The following is a 21,111-nucleotide window of genomic DNA, read 5'->3' on the forward strand; positions in this document are numbered from 1 at the left end:
GCAGAGCTCGTTTTTCGGTCTGCCTCTGCCGTGCATAGAACCCTTCTGGAGTGCCCCCATAGTCGTCTACTTCATTGGCTCCATGATAAAATTTAGCTACGGATGGCAACAAGACGGGTTTGGCCAAATCCGAGACACGCCCTACCAAAAAAATTAGGACCCAAACCCGAATCCACTCTGCCTCATGTTTAGACTCGTCCCATCTCGCCGAATATTAATAATAACTATGTATAATTAAATATATATACACATCATATGTATATGCCTATAATTATTATTGGAGCCGTCGACCCGTTATACATTTAATTAATTTTTTTTAAATAAATCATTAATAATAATAAATATAAATATATATGCATACATATATATGTATATATATATATATATATTAAATGAAATATATATATACAAGATATGTATATGTCATATTTATATATTATGTGTGTATATATATTTAATATAATATATACGTACATAATTAATATAATATAGAACTAGTGATTGATATTTCATATCTACGCATTGGTTTAGTTTCTTCGTAGATCTATTTCTAATAATGAGATTTAAAGATGGGAGAATGTGCTACGCGAAATTTGGGATAATAATCATAATATAGATGATTATGTTAATTGTATTCTGATAAATCTAATTTAGTCAATCATAAATATGAAAATTATATTTTACTCTTTACACATTGAATATAACCATGTAGCATAAATAATAACATGTCTAAAATTAGTCTGTGGTTGTTTACCTGAAATAACCATTTGAATATAGGGTTCTAAAATATGGTAGGTGGACCACTTTAGAAGATTTTGATTTTTATTACTTAAATAAACAATTCTTTTTATTCGTCTTCACATTTTTTCAACAAATAATATATACCAGATTTGAACTCATAATCAATAACATATTTATCTTTTTTATCCGATACAAATTGATCGAAAAATATATCGAACAATTTTTTTTTCAAAAAAATTTCATGTGTATATATTAGATTAGGCAGTCACCTATGAGACGATTAGACAGTCTATTGGACTTTTTTTTTATCTATTGAACTTTTTAATTTTGAATGAAAATTGGACAAGTATCTTATGAGCTTTTTAAATGAATGCTAAGTGTGGAATGAAGAATATCTAACATTAGAAAATAATTTTAGCAGGAGTAATCTTATATTGACTTACACTTTACGAATGTGTATGAATAATTTGTGAATAGGCTTTCTCGCGTGCTTCTGTCAAGATCCCGATTTGCACTGGAAAAAACTTGACTTGTTTGCAAGCGAATGCGACTTGAGTGTTTCGAATGTCGGATTCTAAATCAAGAGTTTATTTTAAGTATTTTTAGATTTTAAATAAATATAATTTTCATACATTTCATTTGTTAGAAAATTAAAAGTATTTAAAATAAATTCTTGCAAATGCTATCTTATAATGATTGTAACATATCTATAAATAGATAGGATGATAAGAAAGTAAAAGTATCGATTGGATTATTGAATTCATTTTCTTTTATTATTATTCTTGTAATTATCACTCTTCTTCACCTTTAATTATATTATTGTTGAGGAGATCGGATTTCTCGAACAAGTCATCGTATCCACATTGGACTTTGCAGTCGAGCCAACCAGTGATCAATTTCATCCATGATAATTACTTAATTATTTATCTCAAGGAATGTTAATTTGCTTATTTTAAAACCATTTTCTTCAAGTTAAATCTTTTTCGATTGGACATGTTTTCTTTTTATAAATATCACATTCCTTAAGAATCTAATGACACATGACAACATTTCCTTCTACAAGTTGTGTATCTGGTCTTTATTTTGTTTGGAAAATATATATATATATATATATATATATATATATATATATATATATATATATATTGTATTGGTGATATGAATTTGAAATGCGAATTTCGATTATAGTTTTATTGTTAACAATGAAGCAATAGATCGAATCTTAAATCCACATCGTACTTATTTATGCATTAGTTTTAAAAAGTAAAATGAACTTCAAATGATATCATTATTGAGTGAATTTGAAATTTATTATAATTAATATGAAAATACTACTTAAATATTCAATAAATATATTTGAAGTTCATGGTCTTTGTGGCACCCAATTCACGACTTAGGTCTCGAGAAACGCCACCATACCTAATAGCGTCTCGTGCAGAAATGCTCCTTTGAAATTTTGTAGTCAATAAAAAAAACTTCTAAACTTTATTAGCGGAAGCGAATCGAACAAAGTACTAGTAAATTACGATGGAGTTTTTACAAGATCAAACAAAACACAAGATGAAAAAAAAACGGTTTATTATAAATATTTTAGACAATCACTACTAGATTATTCACCGACATTTCCTTCTTTATTCAATTTTTGTATACCTGCCACTGGAAATTACAATAAATAAAGAAAATAGAGAGTTTAAGTCTTTAAGAACTTAACGAGAATTAAATATAATAAATATGATATTAAATTTAACATAATGATATAATAGACAATATGGTTAGCAAAAAATAACAAGCCAAGTGAACTCATATACAAGGTCACGTTTGTTCAATGGACTCAATTTCCAGCCCAAAGTCTGTTGTTCAGGGCTCTATCTTGGTTAATCATTTTATCATTCATTCATTCATTCACTTGATGATTAACCAAGACCTTATTTAGTGAAAGCTCGATAAGAATCATACTTAGTGTGATGATATTACAATGAGAATGTTTCACTGAAGCATTCCATTATTACGTAATAACAGTACTGAGTAAATTAAGTAGAATAAATTTTTGAAATATGATGCGATCAAGATGATAGATTTAATCGGTAAGAAGGTTATCGGCATGATTAATGATTTATTATGATAGAAAAAGTGGTCAACGAAGTGATGCATCAACGAGATTAAGAAATACAATAATTATGCATGATAACAAGAAATCCATAAATCATGGCGAATATCATTTAAGAAAATATCATATCATAATTTTCGGGCCAAATACCAAGATTATAGGAAGAATGGTAAAAATAAACTCATCACTCTAGTAACTTACTATAGACGAGTTTGAAAATCCAAAGTTCAAGCCAATCCTATTGATCAAGGTGATTAACATCAATACAGTATAACATTTTTTAATATAGACTATCCCTAAAATTACCAAATAACGAGTATTCGTTCATAACTTTATACTTTATTAGATGACGAAAAATACCATAGTAAGAGGTATATATAAAATCTTTGGACTCGTCTTATATATTAGTAAGTGTATGTACTTTAAATATTCATAATATTTACAAAAATTTATTACAAAAGTAACATAATAATAATAATAATAATAATAATAATTTTTATTTATTTATTTACTTTATATTTTATTTATATATATAACGAATATATCACTCATAAAATTATAATAAATAACTTGTAAGTCAAAAAATTATAAAACTTCATAATTACTTGCAGTGATATATTTTAAAGTATTGAACACTAGAAACATGTACAAAAAGATTCAGTTGATCATACAAGTATCACATTATATCCGAAAATCATAGTATTAACATTTAAAAATTTATAGTAAATGAAATATGCATCCAAAATTCACGAAATTTGCACAGTAGCCTAGAATAATATAGAACATGCTTAAAAATAAAATTTTCATTTTTCATCACGCGCCGGTTCCCGCGGCCCAAAATTTTCCAGAATACGTTAAACACGATTTTCTACCATTCTTGTGTTATAAGTTTTCTCAAATTCGGAGCCGAAACATGCCAGAAACGAAATAACTTGTAAGGCTCACACCCCTATTTTGACTATCGAAAAACACTATTTTTGAGGTCGATTCCGGGAACTTAAAGACATGAGTGAGAAGTACGGCATATAATGAACAACTTTCATGCTTAGACTATTTCCTTCCCAAGCAGCGGTGGTTTCTGAACTTTAGCGAAGAATCGACTGATGATTTTTCGACACCTCCTTTTCTGATAGCTTTCTGGGTAAGTAGAGAGTGTTGTTGAATTTTTCTAGAATTTTTGGAGGGGTTTGAGATATATAAATGATTTTTTTTCCTCTTTTTTCATTTATTTAAAAGCCATATTTTCATACCACTCTAACTCTACTATAGACCAGCCCCTAAAACTCAAAACTTAGGCTAAGAAAATCTTGAAATTCTCAAGTGAATGACTTCATTTTATAGGCAAGAAGCAAGCATTTCCTCCAATCTATGTTAGATAATTTCCGATCACGGGTTTGGCAAGAAAAGAGGTGATGTATTGTTTAAACAAGCATGATGATGATACTTTCCTATGTATGCACACATGTGAATGTATATATAATAATTGTTAACAATATATAATAATTAAATATTGCATACTTTTTTAAAATAACAAAAATAAATTTGAAATCTATTAATTCAAAATCTATCAATCCAAATACAACCTAAATAAATTTTATAAAGATAATATCAAATTATACAATTTCAGTAGAAATTGTAGCGGATTTCAAATACAAATAAGATAATTGTAACTTGAAATCCATATCCAAGTCAACAAACATGTTCTTCCAAATCAAATTCATCCAACCAAGAAGAACCTAAGGATACATTGGGATAGAAAGATTTGGATTTGAGCTGACATTCAAGTTGAATATTTGAAATGATTATAGTTTTGGATAAATTTGGAATCCACCACAATTACTAAAAAAAAATAATAATAACTACCCTGTGATTTGAAATTCACGTGGATTTTATCAAACAAATCAAAAAATTTGTTATTATCGATTTACAATTTCTAACTTCAAATCAATAATTCAAATAATTTAAGCTACGATAAATATTTATTACAACAAAAATGATAAATATTTTTGGATTAATTTAGCCGAGTTTTATATGCATATCTTATTTTTTAGGTGTCGCATTGAATCAGTCATATACTCTTTTTCAAAAAAAGAGTATCGAATCTTTGAGAACGTTAAAGTGCCAACGTGGAAAAAGATACTTCTTCTTGTTCGTTAGTGGATCGGTTGAGGTTATTTCTAATGCCACGCCTTTTTTAGATATAACAGAAGAATCGCTCAATTTTAGTAGTACATTAATCTTTATTAGTTGTACACTATCCTTTTCCAAACCTTTTCCTGAAAGGTTGTCCGCTGTCCGCGTTAATCAGCCGACACTTCGAAGAGAATTCTTCCCCAGCATTATCTGCGTACCCACACACTCTCTCTCTCTAGCGAAATGGCTGCCAGCCTCTCTTTTCCTCAGTTCTCCCCTCAAATCCTCCGCTCTAAATCAGACAGAGTCAGACTCACGCGTGTAGTTAAGCTGAGGCGAAACGTCGGTGAGAACAGTGCGCATGGGCACCATGTATAAAATGTGTGTGTGTTTTTTTTTTTGGATAATTGTTTGGTTATTCTCGTGTTCAGGGAGTAATTGGTTGATTAGCTGCTCGTATTCGAGTAATGGGAGAGGTCCCAGCGGGGGTGGTGACGATGATCTCCGAAACGAGGCCGAAAAGGAAGTGGAGAGGCTGTTAGAGGAGAAGCGCCGCACCGTGCTGTCGACTCGAATATCCTCCGGTGAATTTACAGTCAAGAAGGCTAGGTATGTGTCGGACTTTGTACCTGTGCTTTACTTAGAAGCTAGAAGACTAGCTTGACTGTGCATTTGTGTGTGTGTATTTGTTTGTCGATGATAGCTTTCAACCGCAAATGAAAAAAATGTTGTTGAAATTTGGCGTGCCCGAAGAGCTGCTTGACTTCATATTCAATTTGACGGGAGGTTCTTTGGACTACCCGAGAATTCCAGAGGCAGAAGGATCAATTTCTGACATCCGAAGCGAAGCCTTCTTCGTTCCTCTATATGAGCTTTACTTAACTTATGGTGGAATTTTTAGGCTAAAATTCGGTCCCAAGGTTTGTCTTTTTCTTTAAAGCCTTCTTTGGGAAATGTATTTTCAGTGAGTGATCGCGTTGAGGCTTGCATTGCAGTCATTTTTAGTAGTGTCGGATCCTGCGATTGCTAAACATATTTTGAAAGACAATCCAAAAGGTTATTCAAAGGTAAAGTGGCGCAATAATGCATATCCGGTTCCTATTATGAACTCATGATCTTCATGCTAAGACCCATATTTGATATTGTTGCCAGGGTATTTTAGCCGAAATTCTTGACTTTGTGATGGGGAAAGGGCTCATACCAGCCGACGGAGAAGTATGGCGTGTCAGGAGACGGGCTATAGTTCCAGCATTGCATCAAAAGGTAGTATCGGGGTGCTGTAAAACTTCACATTTATTTCTCTATGCTATTTTTCGGTCAGCCGTAATATCTTTTCAAGAGGGTAAATGCTCAAACTGAAATAAATAATTGGTTTTATTCTCTTATATTCATATGAATATTGCTCCTTATATTTTTTCCTTGGATATTTCTTCTCCCAAATTTAGTTCGTAGCAGCAATGTTTAAGCTGTTTGGATTAGCCACAGATAGACTCTGCAAGAAGCTTGATGCTGCTGCATCTGATGGTGAGGATGTGGAGATGGAGTCCCTTTTCTCCCATTTGACATTAGATATAATTGGGAAAGCTGTGTTTAACTACGATTTTGATTCTTTAGAAGTTGATACTGGAATAGTTGAGGTATTAGCTTTTTCTTTGTGTGGTTTCATCCAAGCGCTTGTGGGCACATCACTGTTTAACACATGGCATCTTGCCTAGAGCAGGCTGTATACACAGTATTGCGAGAAGCAGAAGATCGAAGCATTGCACCGATTCCATTTTGGGAGATTCCCATATGGAAAGATATTTCACCGAAGCTGAAGAAGGTCAACACAGCTCTGAAGCTGATTAATGATACGCTTGATGATCTGATTGCCATATGTAAGGTAATTATTTTATATCATATCAGATGCTTGCTTATTATTTTTACTAATCTTAACAATTTTCCTGTACTATCATCCACTAGCACCACTTTTATCATATATTAAGTTTTTGTTGGGAAGTTTATTTTGTTTTGATTTATTGAATTTGCAGAGGATGGTAGACGAAGAAGAGTTGCTGTTTCATGAGGAATACATGAATGAACAAGATCCTAGTATTCTCCATTTCCTGTTGGCATCAGGGGATGATGTATGAAAACCAGTTCTGTAGTTTGGACGTATGTATTGGCATATGAATTTGATGATGGCAAGGTTCTCATGCTGTCATTTGTAGGTCTCGAGCAAACAACTCCGTGACGATCTAATGACATTGCTGATAGCTGGACACGAAACATCTGCCGCAGTGCTCACTTGGACCTTTTATCTTCTTTCAAAGGTAGTTTTATGACATTTAAATCCTTTCCAAGACATAAAGGTATGATACCTCTAATCCCGTTTGTGTTCTTATGACCTACAGGAACCTAGTGTCATGGCCAAGCTTCGAAACGAGGTGGGTCTAAACTATTTTTCGGATCTTCTTGCGTCGACATCCTCACTTGCATATGTTAACTGTAGTGCTGCATTGATTATGAAACCATGCTTAGGTTGATTCAATTTTGGGCGATCGATTCCCGACCATGGAAGACATGAAGAAGCTTAAATATACTACTCGAGTCATTAATGAAGTGAGGAAATGCCTTTACCAAATATCATCTGTTATTTTTGCAGTTTTAGCATCTTGACATTTAATTTTTTTTTTAGAATAGACATTTAAATATTAACTTAAGGTATCCCTGTTTCTTACAGTCCCTGAGACTCTATCCCCAGCCACCTGTTTTGATTCGTCGGTCTCTTGGAGATGACGTACTTGGAGAATACCCGATTAAAAGGTTGTTTTCTTTCCCTCTGAATCTTGATTTTGTGAACTTGTTTCTTTCTCATGAATGTGTTTTCTTGCAGTGGAGAAGATATTTTCATTTCTGTTTGGAATTTGCACCGTTGCCCGGAACATTGGGAAGATGCTGACAAGTTCAATCCTGAAAGATGGCACTTAGACGGTCCTAATCCCAATGAAACTAATCAAAATTTCAGGTTTGATTTCTTTTTTTGATACAACTAATTGTACTATAACACAATTTACTTATTTTTATTGTTTTTGTTTAGTTGAACTAAGAAAGTACCCATAACGCAGAAATATTTTAGAATTTGAATTTAGAAAAATGGGTGGGAGATTATTAGTTGCCTGTTTGGAAATGCAACTTCGGAATCTTGTAGGAATTTCATTGTCATGGTACCACTGCTTTATAAACCAGAAATTTGAAGTGCCGCTAATTTTGCTGTTGCAGCTACTTGCCCTTTGGGGGAGGACCAAGAAAATGTATCGGAGACATGTTTGCCTCATTTGAGGTCATTAATTCTTAACTGATCGAGTGCTGATGTTTCTGTCTCATAACATGTCTTAAAACGACTAGATATGATATATCTATTGATTTGCAGGCTGTAGTGGCTGTGGCCATGCTCGTCCGTAGATTCAACTTCCAAATGGCCCTCGGAGCACCTCCTGTGAGTCGCACATTTCGATTGCAACACATAAATGTATTTAAAAAAATCGATGTTCTCTGTGTCATGTACGCTTCTTTACAGGTTAAAATGACTACAGGAGCAACAATTCATACAACAGAAGGCTTGACGATGACGGTTACACCAAGAAGAAGAGATCCCATTATCCCGACACTCAATATTCCAAAGTCGAATCTTGACTCCTCATCGCTAAATGTCCCGGATATGAAACCAGTTTAAGGTCAGCAAGAAGAAACTTCCTTCGTGTTTTCTAGCCATCTCCATTAATAAAAATCACCGGATTGGTGCAGTAATTTTGTCCTAGATATGATTCATAATAAGATGTATGAATCCAAGAAAAGAGTCATCTGTATCACACTCGATGCTAATGTTCACAAATAGTATTATTAATTTTTGAACAGTTCACAATGAGTAATATTGTTGCAACTCTGATGTGCAATATTTATCTATACTTTATATTAAGAATAAGGGAATATGCGATAGGCCTCTCTGTCATGGAAAATGAACAAATAAATTTGATGCTCAGAAATTTTTGTTAGACTGTCTAACGAGTCAATTTTGTAAGACGGGTCTACTATTTGAGTCGCTTATTAAAAAATAATCACTTTTTATGTCAAAAGTATTACTTATTAAACACCAATGATTCCGTTAATGAATTATGTGTTTTCGAAACTGTTTTATTCAAAATTTCTGCTATATTATCTTTACATCGATAATGAGGGATTCAATATTACAAAATTCAACAAGATAATTTTAATTGGTCTTTATTTAAATTAACTTCATGATAAGAATAGTCAATTTTAATTGGCTGTTATTTAGAATAATTTCATAATAAATACATCTTAAAAGGGATGTTTATTAGTCCCATGCATAGCGTTTAGCCTTCTATGAAAACCAAAAAACACATAAAATTTTAGACTATCGATGGATTTCAAATCTATGGATCAATAACATATAAGTCAACCTTAATAACATTTTTTTTCCTATAATATGGATAAATGTTAACTTTTGGATCTATAGCAAATTTGTCGACTTTCATAAAAATGTGACAGACTCACATTATATAATGATATTGGAATAGAGAAATAAACACTCTATGTGTAGCATAGACTAATTCATTCATGTGTAAATAATTAATGTATGAACTTAATATTTGATTTATTTTTCATTCTTAACAATAAAAATCGAAATCAATGGATTTCAAATCCACCAATCAAAATGCATACTTAAATGAAATTAGCGATCTCTTAAAAACCCTGTGTTTATAAAATTTGACATAAAACTCCCTTCAAATTAGATAAATATGCTTGAGAAAGTGAATCATGTTTTTTTTTTAAAAAAAAGTATTGAAAGTGAATCAAGTGGTAGACTATATTTAACATGTATTTGAGTAAATGATGAAGATTGATTTTTTTGGTTTGTTTGAGCTATAGACAAAAACTTGTGTGAGACGGTCTCACAGATCGTAGTTTGTGAGACGGATCTCTTATTTGGATGATCCATGAAAAAGTATTACTTTTTATGCTAATAATATTACTTTTTATTATGAATATCGGTAGAGTTGACCCATCTCACAATAGGTTTATTCTGAGCTATAAGTATATGAGATTGGGCCTTTAATAGCCTAGTGGTGCTACGCTCTCGACAACTGCCGCAACTTCTAACACACAGCCCCCCCCCCCCCCCCCCCCCCCCCCCTTCCACAAACAATTCAACACCCTTGAATCAACTTTTTATCTTTTAAAAACAAAATAAAAATATCGAATGCACTTTCCTCCCAAGTCAAAAGTTTTTTTTCCTCAGTAATTTTTTTTTGATTGTGTTTGATTGATTCTCTGTATACATTAAAACATGGCCATTTTAGACCTTGAATGATATGGTGAATTTAATTTGTCCATATGGCTCTATTGTCAAGTATTTTTATTTAACGATTAGTTTTTTTGTGAGACGAATCGACTCAAACTATACTCAACATGAAAGTAATAATTTTGACATAAAAAAATAATATTTTTCCATGAGTTTAGTCGTGTTAAAAATTCGTTTTACAAAATTAACACGAGATACTGTCTCACAAGAGTTTTGTGTTTAACTTCAATCTCAGTGAACTGTTTTTTATTTGATTTCTCAAATGCCAAAATAATAATTTTCTAATAAACAAAAGTACGACCAGAAACTAAAAATTTTAAAAACGGAAAATTGCATCAATATGTCAACAAAACGTGACAAGCTATGTATGCACAGTTACAAACTAACAATTCGAACCAAATTATTTCAAACAACGTTCAATTTATGTAGCGATTGCACAGTATATATACCTGAAATACCCTAATTAACCAGACCTGAAGGACCCAATTTGACCAACATCAACCAGCACAAAGCCATAATTAAATAGTCATTTCAAAATCAGTCCAGGTAACACTAAGCCAAAATAGATACACAAACTAACTTAAGGGCAACATCCCATTTTCATGTTTATTGACCCGATCGGATCCAACATGCACAGAAAAGTAATTATTGTATTCTTCAAATATAAAATTATGAGTTAAATATACAATTTTGAAAATTCGTATCGATCCCTAGTATCATATATTTCAATATCTCAGCATAATACTACTCTATTAATTTTAAGGAAAATAACTTTTTTTATCAATTAACTTGTTTAATTGGAGATTTTGGTCAATGTATGCTATGTTAGTTCGATAGATGACATGGTATCGGAACTGTCAGCATTTTTTTGCATCATCTCAAGCAATTTTCGATGACATATCACTATAACAAAATATAATTAAAACAAACTTCGGATACTTAGTTGATCAGAAAATAAAATAGAAGAAATCAGTTGACCAAAAATGTATTTCATCTTTTTAAGGATAAATTATCCTATAATTCGACGTCTCATAGATGACAAACTTTTGATAAATATCAACCACAACCCTAAATTAGAAGACTGTAATAAAATGAAATTATAATAAACAAAATGAAGAGGAAAGGTCATGTCACGACAGTGGACAACTCACTCTCAAATCTCTGTACTCTGAGATTGTAAGATAGTCATAGTGATTATACCTATATACTCAGTCCCCACATCCATCCCCCGATAACAACAATAAAGTCACTTCAAATGCTTTGTTCCTTCTTTCTTCCCCTCGAAATCCACTGTGAGTTTGTTTTTCTAATTTTTAGCTGCGCTAGTTTTGCTTTCTCCCCGTTTCCATAGCCTCTGGTCTTGGGGGACTTTATTTCACCTATTTTCACACACACACACACACACACACTTGATTCTCTATCTATCTATATATATATATATATATATATGTAGTGTATCTTTTTATTTATATCTATGTAGTATATAGTGTATTTGTTTGATTGATGAGATCTCTAACTAGCCCTCTTCTCATGAAATAAGGGTCTACCTTTTCTTCCGCGCTGCCTTCTTTTCACCATCTTTGTATGCAGATTTTCGTTTCATCGTGTATTCACCTGAGTAAGCGAAAAGATTGCTGCTAAAAGAAAGCCCTTTTGCATGATCCTTGAAAATACCGGAAAAACTATTCAGATGATAAAAACCCTTTAATTCTCTGGCAAAGAATTTATGAGGAAAGTGTGACAGGAGAGGGTGCATCAAACGAGCTAGGAATCAAGAGTCAAAGATCCAAATTAAACTTGTTTTCACCTATTTGTCAAACTACACGCCACCCAAAGAGGACACTGTACAAGGGAAGAATAAGATTGACTGCAGAAATCGAGGCGCCTTAAATTTTCAACGAGAGGAGGAACAGAATTACAGGGCCATTTTCTGTCTAGGCATAATACCATTTTCTTGATTTAATATTTTATTTATAATACATGTCCTTTGAGTATACATTTTCAAATAATTAATAAGTACTTGTTCCCTAATATATATTTGATTTTGCTATTATTTCTTGCGTTAATATCAAATCCCGATAGAGGAAACCATCTGCCTTCTCTCAAAAATCCTTCACGGGTAAGTGAGGTAACTAATAGTCTGATCTGGTCTGCTCTCTCTCTCTCTCTCTGTCTCTCTGTCTCCACACATTTTCTAGCAATTTGTCACTAATTAACATGCAACAAGGAATGAATTCCAAAAAATATTAACGTAGAATTAAACTCTCAGTCACGAGATCCGATTCGACAATCTCTTTGTCCATGATATGCAGTAATTAGACTAATATTTTGTCATTGTACTTCAATTTCTTGCATAAAATGCATTAATTCTAGAAGAGTGAAAAAGGGTTTGCAAGAATCAAATTCTGTTTCTATGTAAAAATAGGGCTAGAGAACTTGTCTAGGGTTCTGGTTAATTTGGAAGTAGAAAGCTGGATATGGAGCTTGATTTGCACCCAAATCATATATCAAGTTTGCTAAATCTAGAAATTAACGACAGCTGTTTTATACATCTTTGTTATTTTTTGACACAGGCCAAAGTTGGGAATTTCACAATCACCAGCCAGCTTCACCAAGAGGAAGAATATTATAGATTTGACAGATCTTAAGCGGAGACTTATAAACGGCAGGTATAGAAAACATTCATTTACCAGATTTGGTCACGAGATTCTTTTTCTCTGTAGTTTTGATTTTGATCTTCATAAATTCAATCAACTTTATGGGTCGGTTTCTTTAAAGCTGTCAATGATTTGCTTGTCTAATTTATGTGTCAAAAGCTGTATTTTGTTTTTTAAACTTGATCAATTATTTATTTGAAAATATGATCTCCTCAAATTATTTGAAATACATTTAAAATATCATTCATCAAGATTATTACATATTTGAATTTTTTTTTACATAAAAGCAAAAAATTATAAATAAATGTCATGCTCGGAAAATACTACTATTCCGGGTGCATATTTTTTTAGAATTTTATGCTTTTCGAAAACAAAAAAAATACTAGGTTTTCGAAAATATTTTTGATGACTTGTCTTGTCTCAAAATTCTATCTTTTGTGATCATATAGAAGTAATATATACATACAAAAAGTCAAAAAAAAAAAAAAAAAAACCACGTTTTCATATTTTACACCAGTTCTTGCATAAAATTTTAGTTTGTTCTTCTCCAGTGCAGAACTTCATTTCTTGAAACTGTTTCTGATGGCAATAATTTAGTTGATAGATACGCCAGGCTCCAATTAATGGCCTCATCATCTAACTCCCCATGCGCCGCCTGCAAATTCCTGCGTCGAAAATGCCAGCCGGAGTGCGTATTCGCGCCGTACTTTCCACCGGACCAGCCGCAGAAATTCGCTAACGTGCACAAAGTTTTCGGCGCCAGCAACGTCACCAAACTGCTTAACGAGCTGCAGCCGCATCAGCGTGAAGACGCCGTTAATTCCCTCGCTTACGAAGCCGACATGAGGCTCCGCGACCCCGTCTACGGCTGCGTTGGCGTCATCTCTCTCCTCCAACACCAGCTCCGCCAGCTTCAAATCGACCTCAGCTGCGCCAAATCCGAGCTCTCCAAGTACCAGAATCACCTTAATGGTGGCTTCATCCACCACCATCAGCAGATCAACCTCCTCGGCAGCGGTATGGCGGCTAGGGACTTCCACCACCAGTTCTTCCCTACCAGTCATCATCAGCAGCAACACGTGATTAACGGGTATGATGCTAGTAGCTTCCTTGCCATGAATATGTCTGCAAGTCTCGGACAGTTGGGGGGCTTTCAGCAGGCCAGGGCATCCGGGGCCGCGTCGGATGGTCGCCGGACGCCGGTGGAGCCGTCTTAGGGTTTTTTGTCTCCGCCATTTCTTTTCCTTAATTAATAATTATTCAAACCCGGCGGGAGTTATATCGGTAATGCTACCCATGAAAACACTCGCGAACTAAATTATTATTATGTTATTACTTATTTTGTTTTTGGTGACTTACACTAATTAATAATTTGTATTTGATTTATTAAATAGATTATCTTCCTTCAAATTAATATAAACCCTACTCTTAATTTTGGGGTTAAATAATTCTATAAAAATTGATTTATAACCATACTCATTTGTAAAACACTCTTGAAATTAAATGATGAAAAATAAAAGATATATAGACGAAAATTCACTATATATAGATAATAAAACGATTTATAATGGCGAACATTTGTAAAACTTTAACAATAATGAAATAATGACAAAAATTGTGTTAGACTGTCCCACGAGTCGTATTTTATTAGACATATATCTTATTTGGGTCATCCATGAAAAAATATTACTTTGTACATTAAGAGTTTTACTTTTGTGAATATCGGTAGAGTTGACCCGTCTCACAGATAAAAATTCGTGAGACCGTCTCACAAGAGAGCTATTATAAAATAAATATATATAATCAACTAATACATCATCTTTCATACAAAATGTAGTCTTACATGATAATACGCTAAATATTTGAAAGCAATTTTTTCACTAATGTGAGAGCATGCAAACACATATGTAATAATTAAATAAGATCTCATTCAAATAGTAAATATATATTTTCAACTTTAGCTCTTTAACACGTAAGAAAACACTACTTTTAAATCTATCAACACTCGAAAAAAAATTAATATATAATTCACTATGATCATTCATTTACTCCAATAAATTGCCAAATAATTCGCTCTTTATACACACACACACACATCAATATATAAATATACGGTATAATTTCTTTCCAATATTATATGTATGAAATCAATGGTTCTATATAATATAATCATCGAACATATAATGTTGATATTTAACTAAAGTATGGTTTATCCAATTAATCTATAAAACAGGTTATAATATTTAGGCGAAATATTTTTCAGAAACATATAATAATACTTTTTTTTATCAATGAGTATATCTGTTGTGGTACGGTCTCACGATTCTATTTTCGTAAGATGTTTCAATCTGATCATACTTAAAGTGAAAAATATAATATTTTTTCATGCATCAAGTATTCTCACAAAATTGATACGAGATACCATCTCACGAGAATTTTTTTTGGGTGTATTAATAATGATTTACAAGTAAAATCATAATTTTCACAAAAAAATTAATATGATGTTACCGTTCATTCAGTCCAACAGTAACATGCCTAGATGGTGTAAAAGCCCGTTCCTTAAAAATCTTGAAGGCTTGCACAGTGAGTTTTTGTTTGGTAATTTGCTATAATACATTTTATAATCAGCAGAACAGAGAGAATGTGGCAGCCATGGAAACACTTCACACTTGCCTATGTCCTAAACAAATTTGTTTAAAAAAATCAAAATCAAAATCAAAATTTCACTCATATATATTTATATATATATATATATACATACAATTTTCCAAACTTTATCATTTTTATGGTATGATTTAAGTTATCTTGTGAATCTTCTGTATTTAGTACTAATTTGTATTGCCTTCTTTAGTGATGTTGTTGTGTATGAATCATTAATTATAATTTATGGAATTTGATAGATGCAATATATTTAAAAATGTCGGAGATGAAATGTATATAATATAATATATATATATATATATAAATTAAATTAATTATATTATTGATATGGTTATTTATGAATGAAAAAGATAATTTTTCAAATCATTTGTTCATTAATTATGAGCTTCTTTTATTTTTTAGAAGTGCAATAAATAGTCGAGGAATCGAAGAAGGAAAAAACATTCTTTAAAACCACATTAATCTGAGGTCTTCTTTTACAGCATGTAAATGGGGAATTATTTTCCTTCGCAATTTATAAGTCTATTATTAATTACTGGCAATTGACTGAATTCGTGTCACTTGAATCGAGGTCACACATACGTTATTTTTAAATTTATTTATTATTATTTGATTAAATTAAAAATAATAATAATAAATATAATATATGCGTAGTCGTTTACTAATATATACAATGAACCGATACAATCAGTACAAAAATCAAATCAAAAAATTCATGATTATTATTTAAAATAATATTATTTTTTATTTTAAGTTATAAATTTCTAAATTATTTAAATAAAATTGAATATATATTTATTTAATATAATAAAAAATAAAAATGAATAATTGGATTGTGAGATCCACGAATTAATCAATTATTTTTCTAAGACATGCTCAAATGTATTTACCTTTAATAAATTGGATATTAGACAATGATGACGTAGGTGTGTAATGATGGCCTCGAGAACCCTACTTTAAATGCATTCTGCACTGGACTGACTAACTGGGGTAGTCTCGTCTCAGCGTTCGTTTGTTTATACAATTAATTTTATTTATTTAGACAATTTCTCAATAACAGCGTTCTAGACACCATTTTTCTCTAGTACCTGTCGGACAATTTCTCAATAACAGTGTTCTGAAAAATTCGTTCAAGCGCGCTTAAGCTTCAAGTTAGACAAAAACACCTTGTTTCGAAGAAAAACGAAAAAAAAAAACGGTGAAACTGTAGTTTGATCGAATCAAGTGTAATTAAGACGTTTAACTAAGTGTGTTTAAGCACAATTAATCCCACCTTTTTATTTTTAATATTTTTTATTTTGAAGGTATGTCTTTTTATTTTTAAATAATAAATTAGGTTTTTAATTTAGATGTTTATTTTTTAATTTTAATTATGATTAAACATGTCTGATAATGATTTGACAAATATTTAGCATTTTTTAATGTGGTCTAGTTGCAAAAACAAATAAAGATTGCAATTTTGAGATTTTTATGCTTTTATAAATATGAGAATTAATGCATCAGACTTAAATTTATCATATTTATATATTATTTTATCTATTTATTGGTTTGAGATAATTACAATTACACTAAAAATAAAAAACGTTTTTTCACGCTTAAGCATGTGTTAATATCGCTTAAACTTGAAAAACTTGGAGATCGACATCCGCGTTTCGGGGCGTTTCACGTTTTTTTAGAACCTTGCTCAATAATAGTGACGATATAATAATTATTTTCTTAAAAACCCAGGAAAATCTTAACATATCGATGTAATTATTTTTTTATGCAATAATATTAAAAAGTAACCACAAAACGGTAAACAGGAAGAGCCAATGAAAATCCGTCGGATACACAACCAACCAGACGGACAAAAACAAGCCCTCTTAATTGATTATTATACGATATAAATAACAGTGGTGGATTGGTGTTATTATTTTAGGTCAGCGTATGTTGCTGGGGTTACATTATTTAATATTATATAATTTAATATATATTATATTTGCATGAAAATATTAGGTTTCCATTTCATGGCATGGACCTCCCTCCATAAATTAAAAATTGGTCATGTATATGTTGACATATAAAAATCCCAAATCAAATTTTAAATTATTTAATATAATTTGGTTGTATATAGTATTAGGTGATCAGATTACTAAATTTACATATGAAATGACAAATAATAAGAACTCGTCAAGCTAGGTGGGGTGGGGGTGGGGGTGGGGGTGGGGTGATGTGAAATGAACGGATTATAAAGGCGAGGGGGAGGAGGGGGAAATCTGGCCCGACAGAAGCACGCCTATCGAAGAAGACAAATTCCAAAAGAAAAAAGGAAAGAGGTAGCATTTATTTCGGGTTGTCCCTCTGAACTCTGATCCTTCCCTTCTGTTCCTCCCCCCCATCCACCCCAAGACAACCCCCCCCCCCCCCCCCCACCCCGCCTCTCTCTCTCTCTCTCTCTCTCTCTCTCTCTACATATACATACACGTATTGATATTGATTTTTTTTTTTTAGGTTCTTAAGGGTATTATATGAACTAATCACTTCCATATTATATATTTGTTTTGAGAACTTTATTAAGTAAATACTAGAAAATGATTAGAAAATTCATTTGGTCAGGACATTGATATTTTTAAAGGAAATTTAGGGAAATAACTTTGGTCGAATTCTAATTTTGAAAAAAAATTACATTTTTAGATATATTTGAGTGTTTTCAAAAACACATGGAGAATCATTTTTTAAAAAAATTAGACCAAATTTATGAAGATGCTAACGATTTGTAATTCATCTGGAATCAAATTCTCAAATATGCGACGAGATTTCGAATTCAAATATAACTATCGTTATAATTAGAAACAATGTATGAAGATGCTTACGATTGGTAACTCATCTAGAATCAAATTATCAAATTTGAGACGAGATTTCGAATTCGAAACTTAATTGTAACGATCTTCCTCGACTAAAAAAAAAACCAGATTAAAAAAAGTGTAAAGGAATTATGAAGTTGGATTTGCAAGATATACACCGTAAAGATAATCGAGTATCACATTTCTATAGTTGTACGTAATTATAACTTGATATGCCTATACATGTATATAGTTAATTCAAATTCAATAAACATTAAACAAATGATGTGTAAATATATATAACTATATATTATTGGTAAAAACTTACGTGAGACGGTCTCACGGGTCGTATCTTATGAGACAGATCTCTTATTTGGATCATCCATTAAAAAGTATTACTTTTTATGCTAAGATTATTATTTTTTATTGTGAATATCGGTAAAGTTGACCCGTCTCACAGATAAAGATTCGTGAGACCCGTCTCACAAAAGATCTACTCATATTTATTTTACTCTATACGTAAAATTAGACGTAAGGAAATAAAGATCATTTTGAATCATCGTCTTTTAACATCGATATGTCTTTATTTTCGTTATATATATATATATATATATATATATATATATATATATATATATATATATGTACACACATATATATATATATCTCGAGTAAAATATATATTACTACTTAGGCCCCGTTTGGTTTGAGGGATAAAGTAGGTTTATATTATTTAACCTACTTTATCTCTCGTTTGGTACGCGTGATTATTTAACCCACTTTATCCCTCCTATGAATGATTATGTTATATTAGGTAGGTTAAAATAATACATCCTCACCTCCTAGGATTATTTATCATACTCTTAATCCATCCTATTTTTCCAATTTTACCCTTCTCCTAAATTCAAACTCACCACCACTTCCCGCCGCCGCCCGCCGCCTCAACGACCGCCGCCGGCCGAGCACCGGCCGACCGTCGGCGCCGACCTTTTCCGGCGCCGGCCGAAATTTCCGGTCGGCCGTTTCCGGCCGCAGCCCCCGCCAGCCATTTCCGGCGGACCATTTCCGGCCGGCTGTCGCCGTCGCCGCCGCCGCGAAGGGGAAGGGCAATTTCGTCTTTTCATCAAAAAATTCAAAATTATCATACACTTAAAAATCTTACCAAACATAATATTATTTTACCTCATATTAATCCCTCCTACCACAATCATTTTCCTTATCATTTACGTACTAATCATTCGTTTATCTTATCTTTCGAACCAAACGTAGCCTTATTGGTATATGGTATTTAACATAGCTAGCTACTACAGTGACACCGTCCTTCGCATTTATTAGATAGCGAAAACACCATGACACTGCCCAACCTAATCAAAATTATGTGTATTTATTATGTACTTCTAAATAAATATAATTTTAATTTTCCTCGCTAATTTTTTTTTTTACCTGTTTTGAGACGATGTTAACATGTGAGACTGTCGTAGAGTTTTTGTGATACATCTACTTACAATTTATGCATGCCATTACTTTGTATGTGCGAGTTTTTTTGATTTAGTAGTTACATTTTTAGATATCTTATATGATATACATTAAAAAAAAAATTGACAAGGACAATAAATATGATGGGAAAAGTCGGGATTGTGGAAGGAGGTAGTTATAAATTTGTGAAAATAAGTTTTTATGATAATTATTTGAAGATCAAAAAGTGCATTTTCATCCATCCACTTGAAATGATAAACTCAGTTTCTTCAATTATTGAACTTTAATTAGATAGTAGTTAACACAAATAAATAAGTTTGAATTCAACTTCCTTTTACATATATTGTTAGAGGATAAAAAAAATTTCACATGCAATATATTCACATTGTTTGAACAATTATACTATTAATAAAAAAAGAGTTAAAACTTGTACAAAAAATTTTGTGATACTGATCAACTCGATTCATATATATCTCATGTGCGTATTATGGTGAAAATATTAAAATCTCTTGATGCAAAAGTTTTTCTTTTCTCTTCTTTACAGTAAATTTGATAGTTCAAAACTTAAAAATCCGAATATACATATATATCAGTAACACATAATTTGTATAATCGTTGACTCCCATAAATTTGATTCAGTAGACCAAGGTCTCTCATCTTTTCTAAGCTAATGTGATAAAACATGACATACTTTTTCACGACGCGATAAGAGATTATTTTATATGTTATTTTGAAAGAATATTATAAAATTTTACGAATAAGATAATAATATATACAAAATGGAGCTAGACATGATATACGAGCTTGATCGAGAGTCCAAATACTAAAGTATTTTATATAATAATAATAAATAAATAAATAAATAAAATATTGACACTCTCTCTTTTCCTTGATGACTACTTTTACAATATGCCTTTTGTCTCCCTCTCTTTGAAATAATTTCACCAACTTTCCTGTGTAGGACTTGGATTTAGTCACTATTCCTGCGTTGTACTAACATTCATATTTCATACCCACATATTATCTCGTCTGTCTTTAGGTACAAATACAAAAGCCAAATTGCTCTCAAAGTCTTCTCCCTGTCTTTCTGTACTCTGCTCCAACTATTTCATTTCATCTATTCACATGCACACACAATATTCCCCCAACACA

The 21,111-nt window shown here is 31.8% G+C and overlaps 2 protein-coding genes across 7 annotated transcripts; both read left to right on the top strand.

Annotated features, from left to right (window-relative positions):
• The first annotated feature begins 5,147 nt into the window (after positions 1–5,147).
• On the top strand, positions 5,148–8,877 carry LOC142525406 (protein LUTEIN DEFICIENT 5, chloroplastic-like). Of its 2 annotated transcripts, none has more exons than XM_075629692.1 (16): positions 5,148–5,336; positions 5,413–5,590; positions 5,685–5,901; positions 5,977–6,048; positions 6,134–6,244; positions 6,427–6,618; positions 6,702–6,863; positions 7,012–7,107; positions 7,192–7,293; positions 7,375–7,407; positions 7,502–7,582; positions 7,704–7,786; positions 7,857–7,988; positions 8,243–8,303; positions 8,394–8,459; positions 8,541–8,877. In XM_075629692.1, exons 1-16 carry the CDS (start codon positions 5,225–5,227, stop codon positions 8,694–8,696), a joined length of 1,854 nt encoding a protein of 617 aa, XP_075485807.1. In that variant the 5' UTR covers positions 5,148–5,224; the 3' UTR covers positions 8,697–8,877. The 2 variants fall into 2 exon arrangements, with proteins under 2 accessions (XP_075485807.1, XP_075485808.1); XM_075629693.1 differs by having other exon boundaries at positions 5,148–5,327.
• Positions 8,878–12,238: 3,361 nt separating this feature from the next.
• On the top strand, positions 12,239–14,389 carry LOC142525582 (protein ASYMMETRIC LEAVES 2-like). Of its 5 annotated transcripts, none has more exons than XM_075629894.1 (3): positions 12,239–12,281; positions 12,917–13,012; positions 13,598–14,386. In XM_075629894.1, exon 3 carries the CDS (start codon positions 13,624–13,626, stop codon positions 14,215–14,217), a length of 594 nt encoding a protein of 197 aa, XP_075486009.1. In that variant the 5' UTR covers positions 12,239–12,281; positions 12,917–13,012; positions 13,598–13,623; the 3' UTR covers positions 14,218–14,386. The 5 variants fall into 5 exon arrangements, with proteins under 5 accessions (XP_075486009.1, XP_075486012.1, XP_075486011.1 ...); XM_075629897.1 differs by having other exon boundaries at positions 12,251–12,281; positions 13,605–14,387; XM_075629896.1 differs by having other exon boundaries at positions 12,255–12,281; positions 13,557–14,387.
• The last annotated feature ends 6,722 nt before the right edge of the window (positions 14,390–21,111 follow it).

Source organism: Primulina tabacum, chromosome 14 (assembly GCF_025594145.1).
Source record: "Primulina tabacum isolate GXHZ01 chromosome 14, ASM2559414v2, whole genome shotgun sequence".
NCBI lineage: Eukaryota > Viridiplantae > Streptophyta > Magnoliopsida > Lamiales > Gesneriaceae > Primulina > Primulina tabacum.

Excerpts from the sequence above, each read along its gene's own strand:
- LOC142525406 (XM_075629692.1), top strand. The coding sequence starts at position 5,225 with ATGGCTGCCAGCCTCTCTTTTCCTCAGTTCTCCCCTCAAATCCTCCGC. Across the intron at positions 5,337-5,412 it reads GCGAAACGTCGGTGAGAACA|GGAGTAATTGGTTGATTAGC; the intron begins GTGCGCATGGGC and ends TCTCGTGTTCAG. Across the intron at positions 5,902-5,976 it reads GGCTAAAATTCGGTCCCAAG|TCATTTTTAGTAGTGTCGGA; the intron begins GTTTGTCTTTTT and ends CTTGCATTGCAG.
- LOC142525582 (XM_075629894.1), top strand. The coding sequence starts at position 13,624 with ATGGCCTCATCATCTAACTCCCCATGCGCCGCCTGCAAATTCCTGCGT.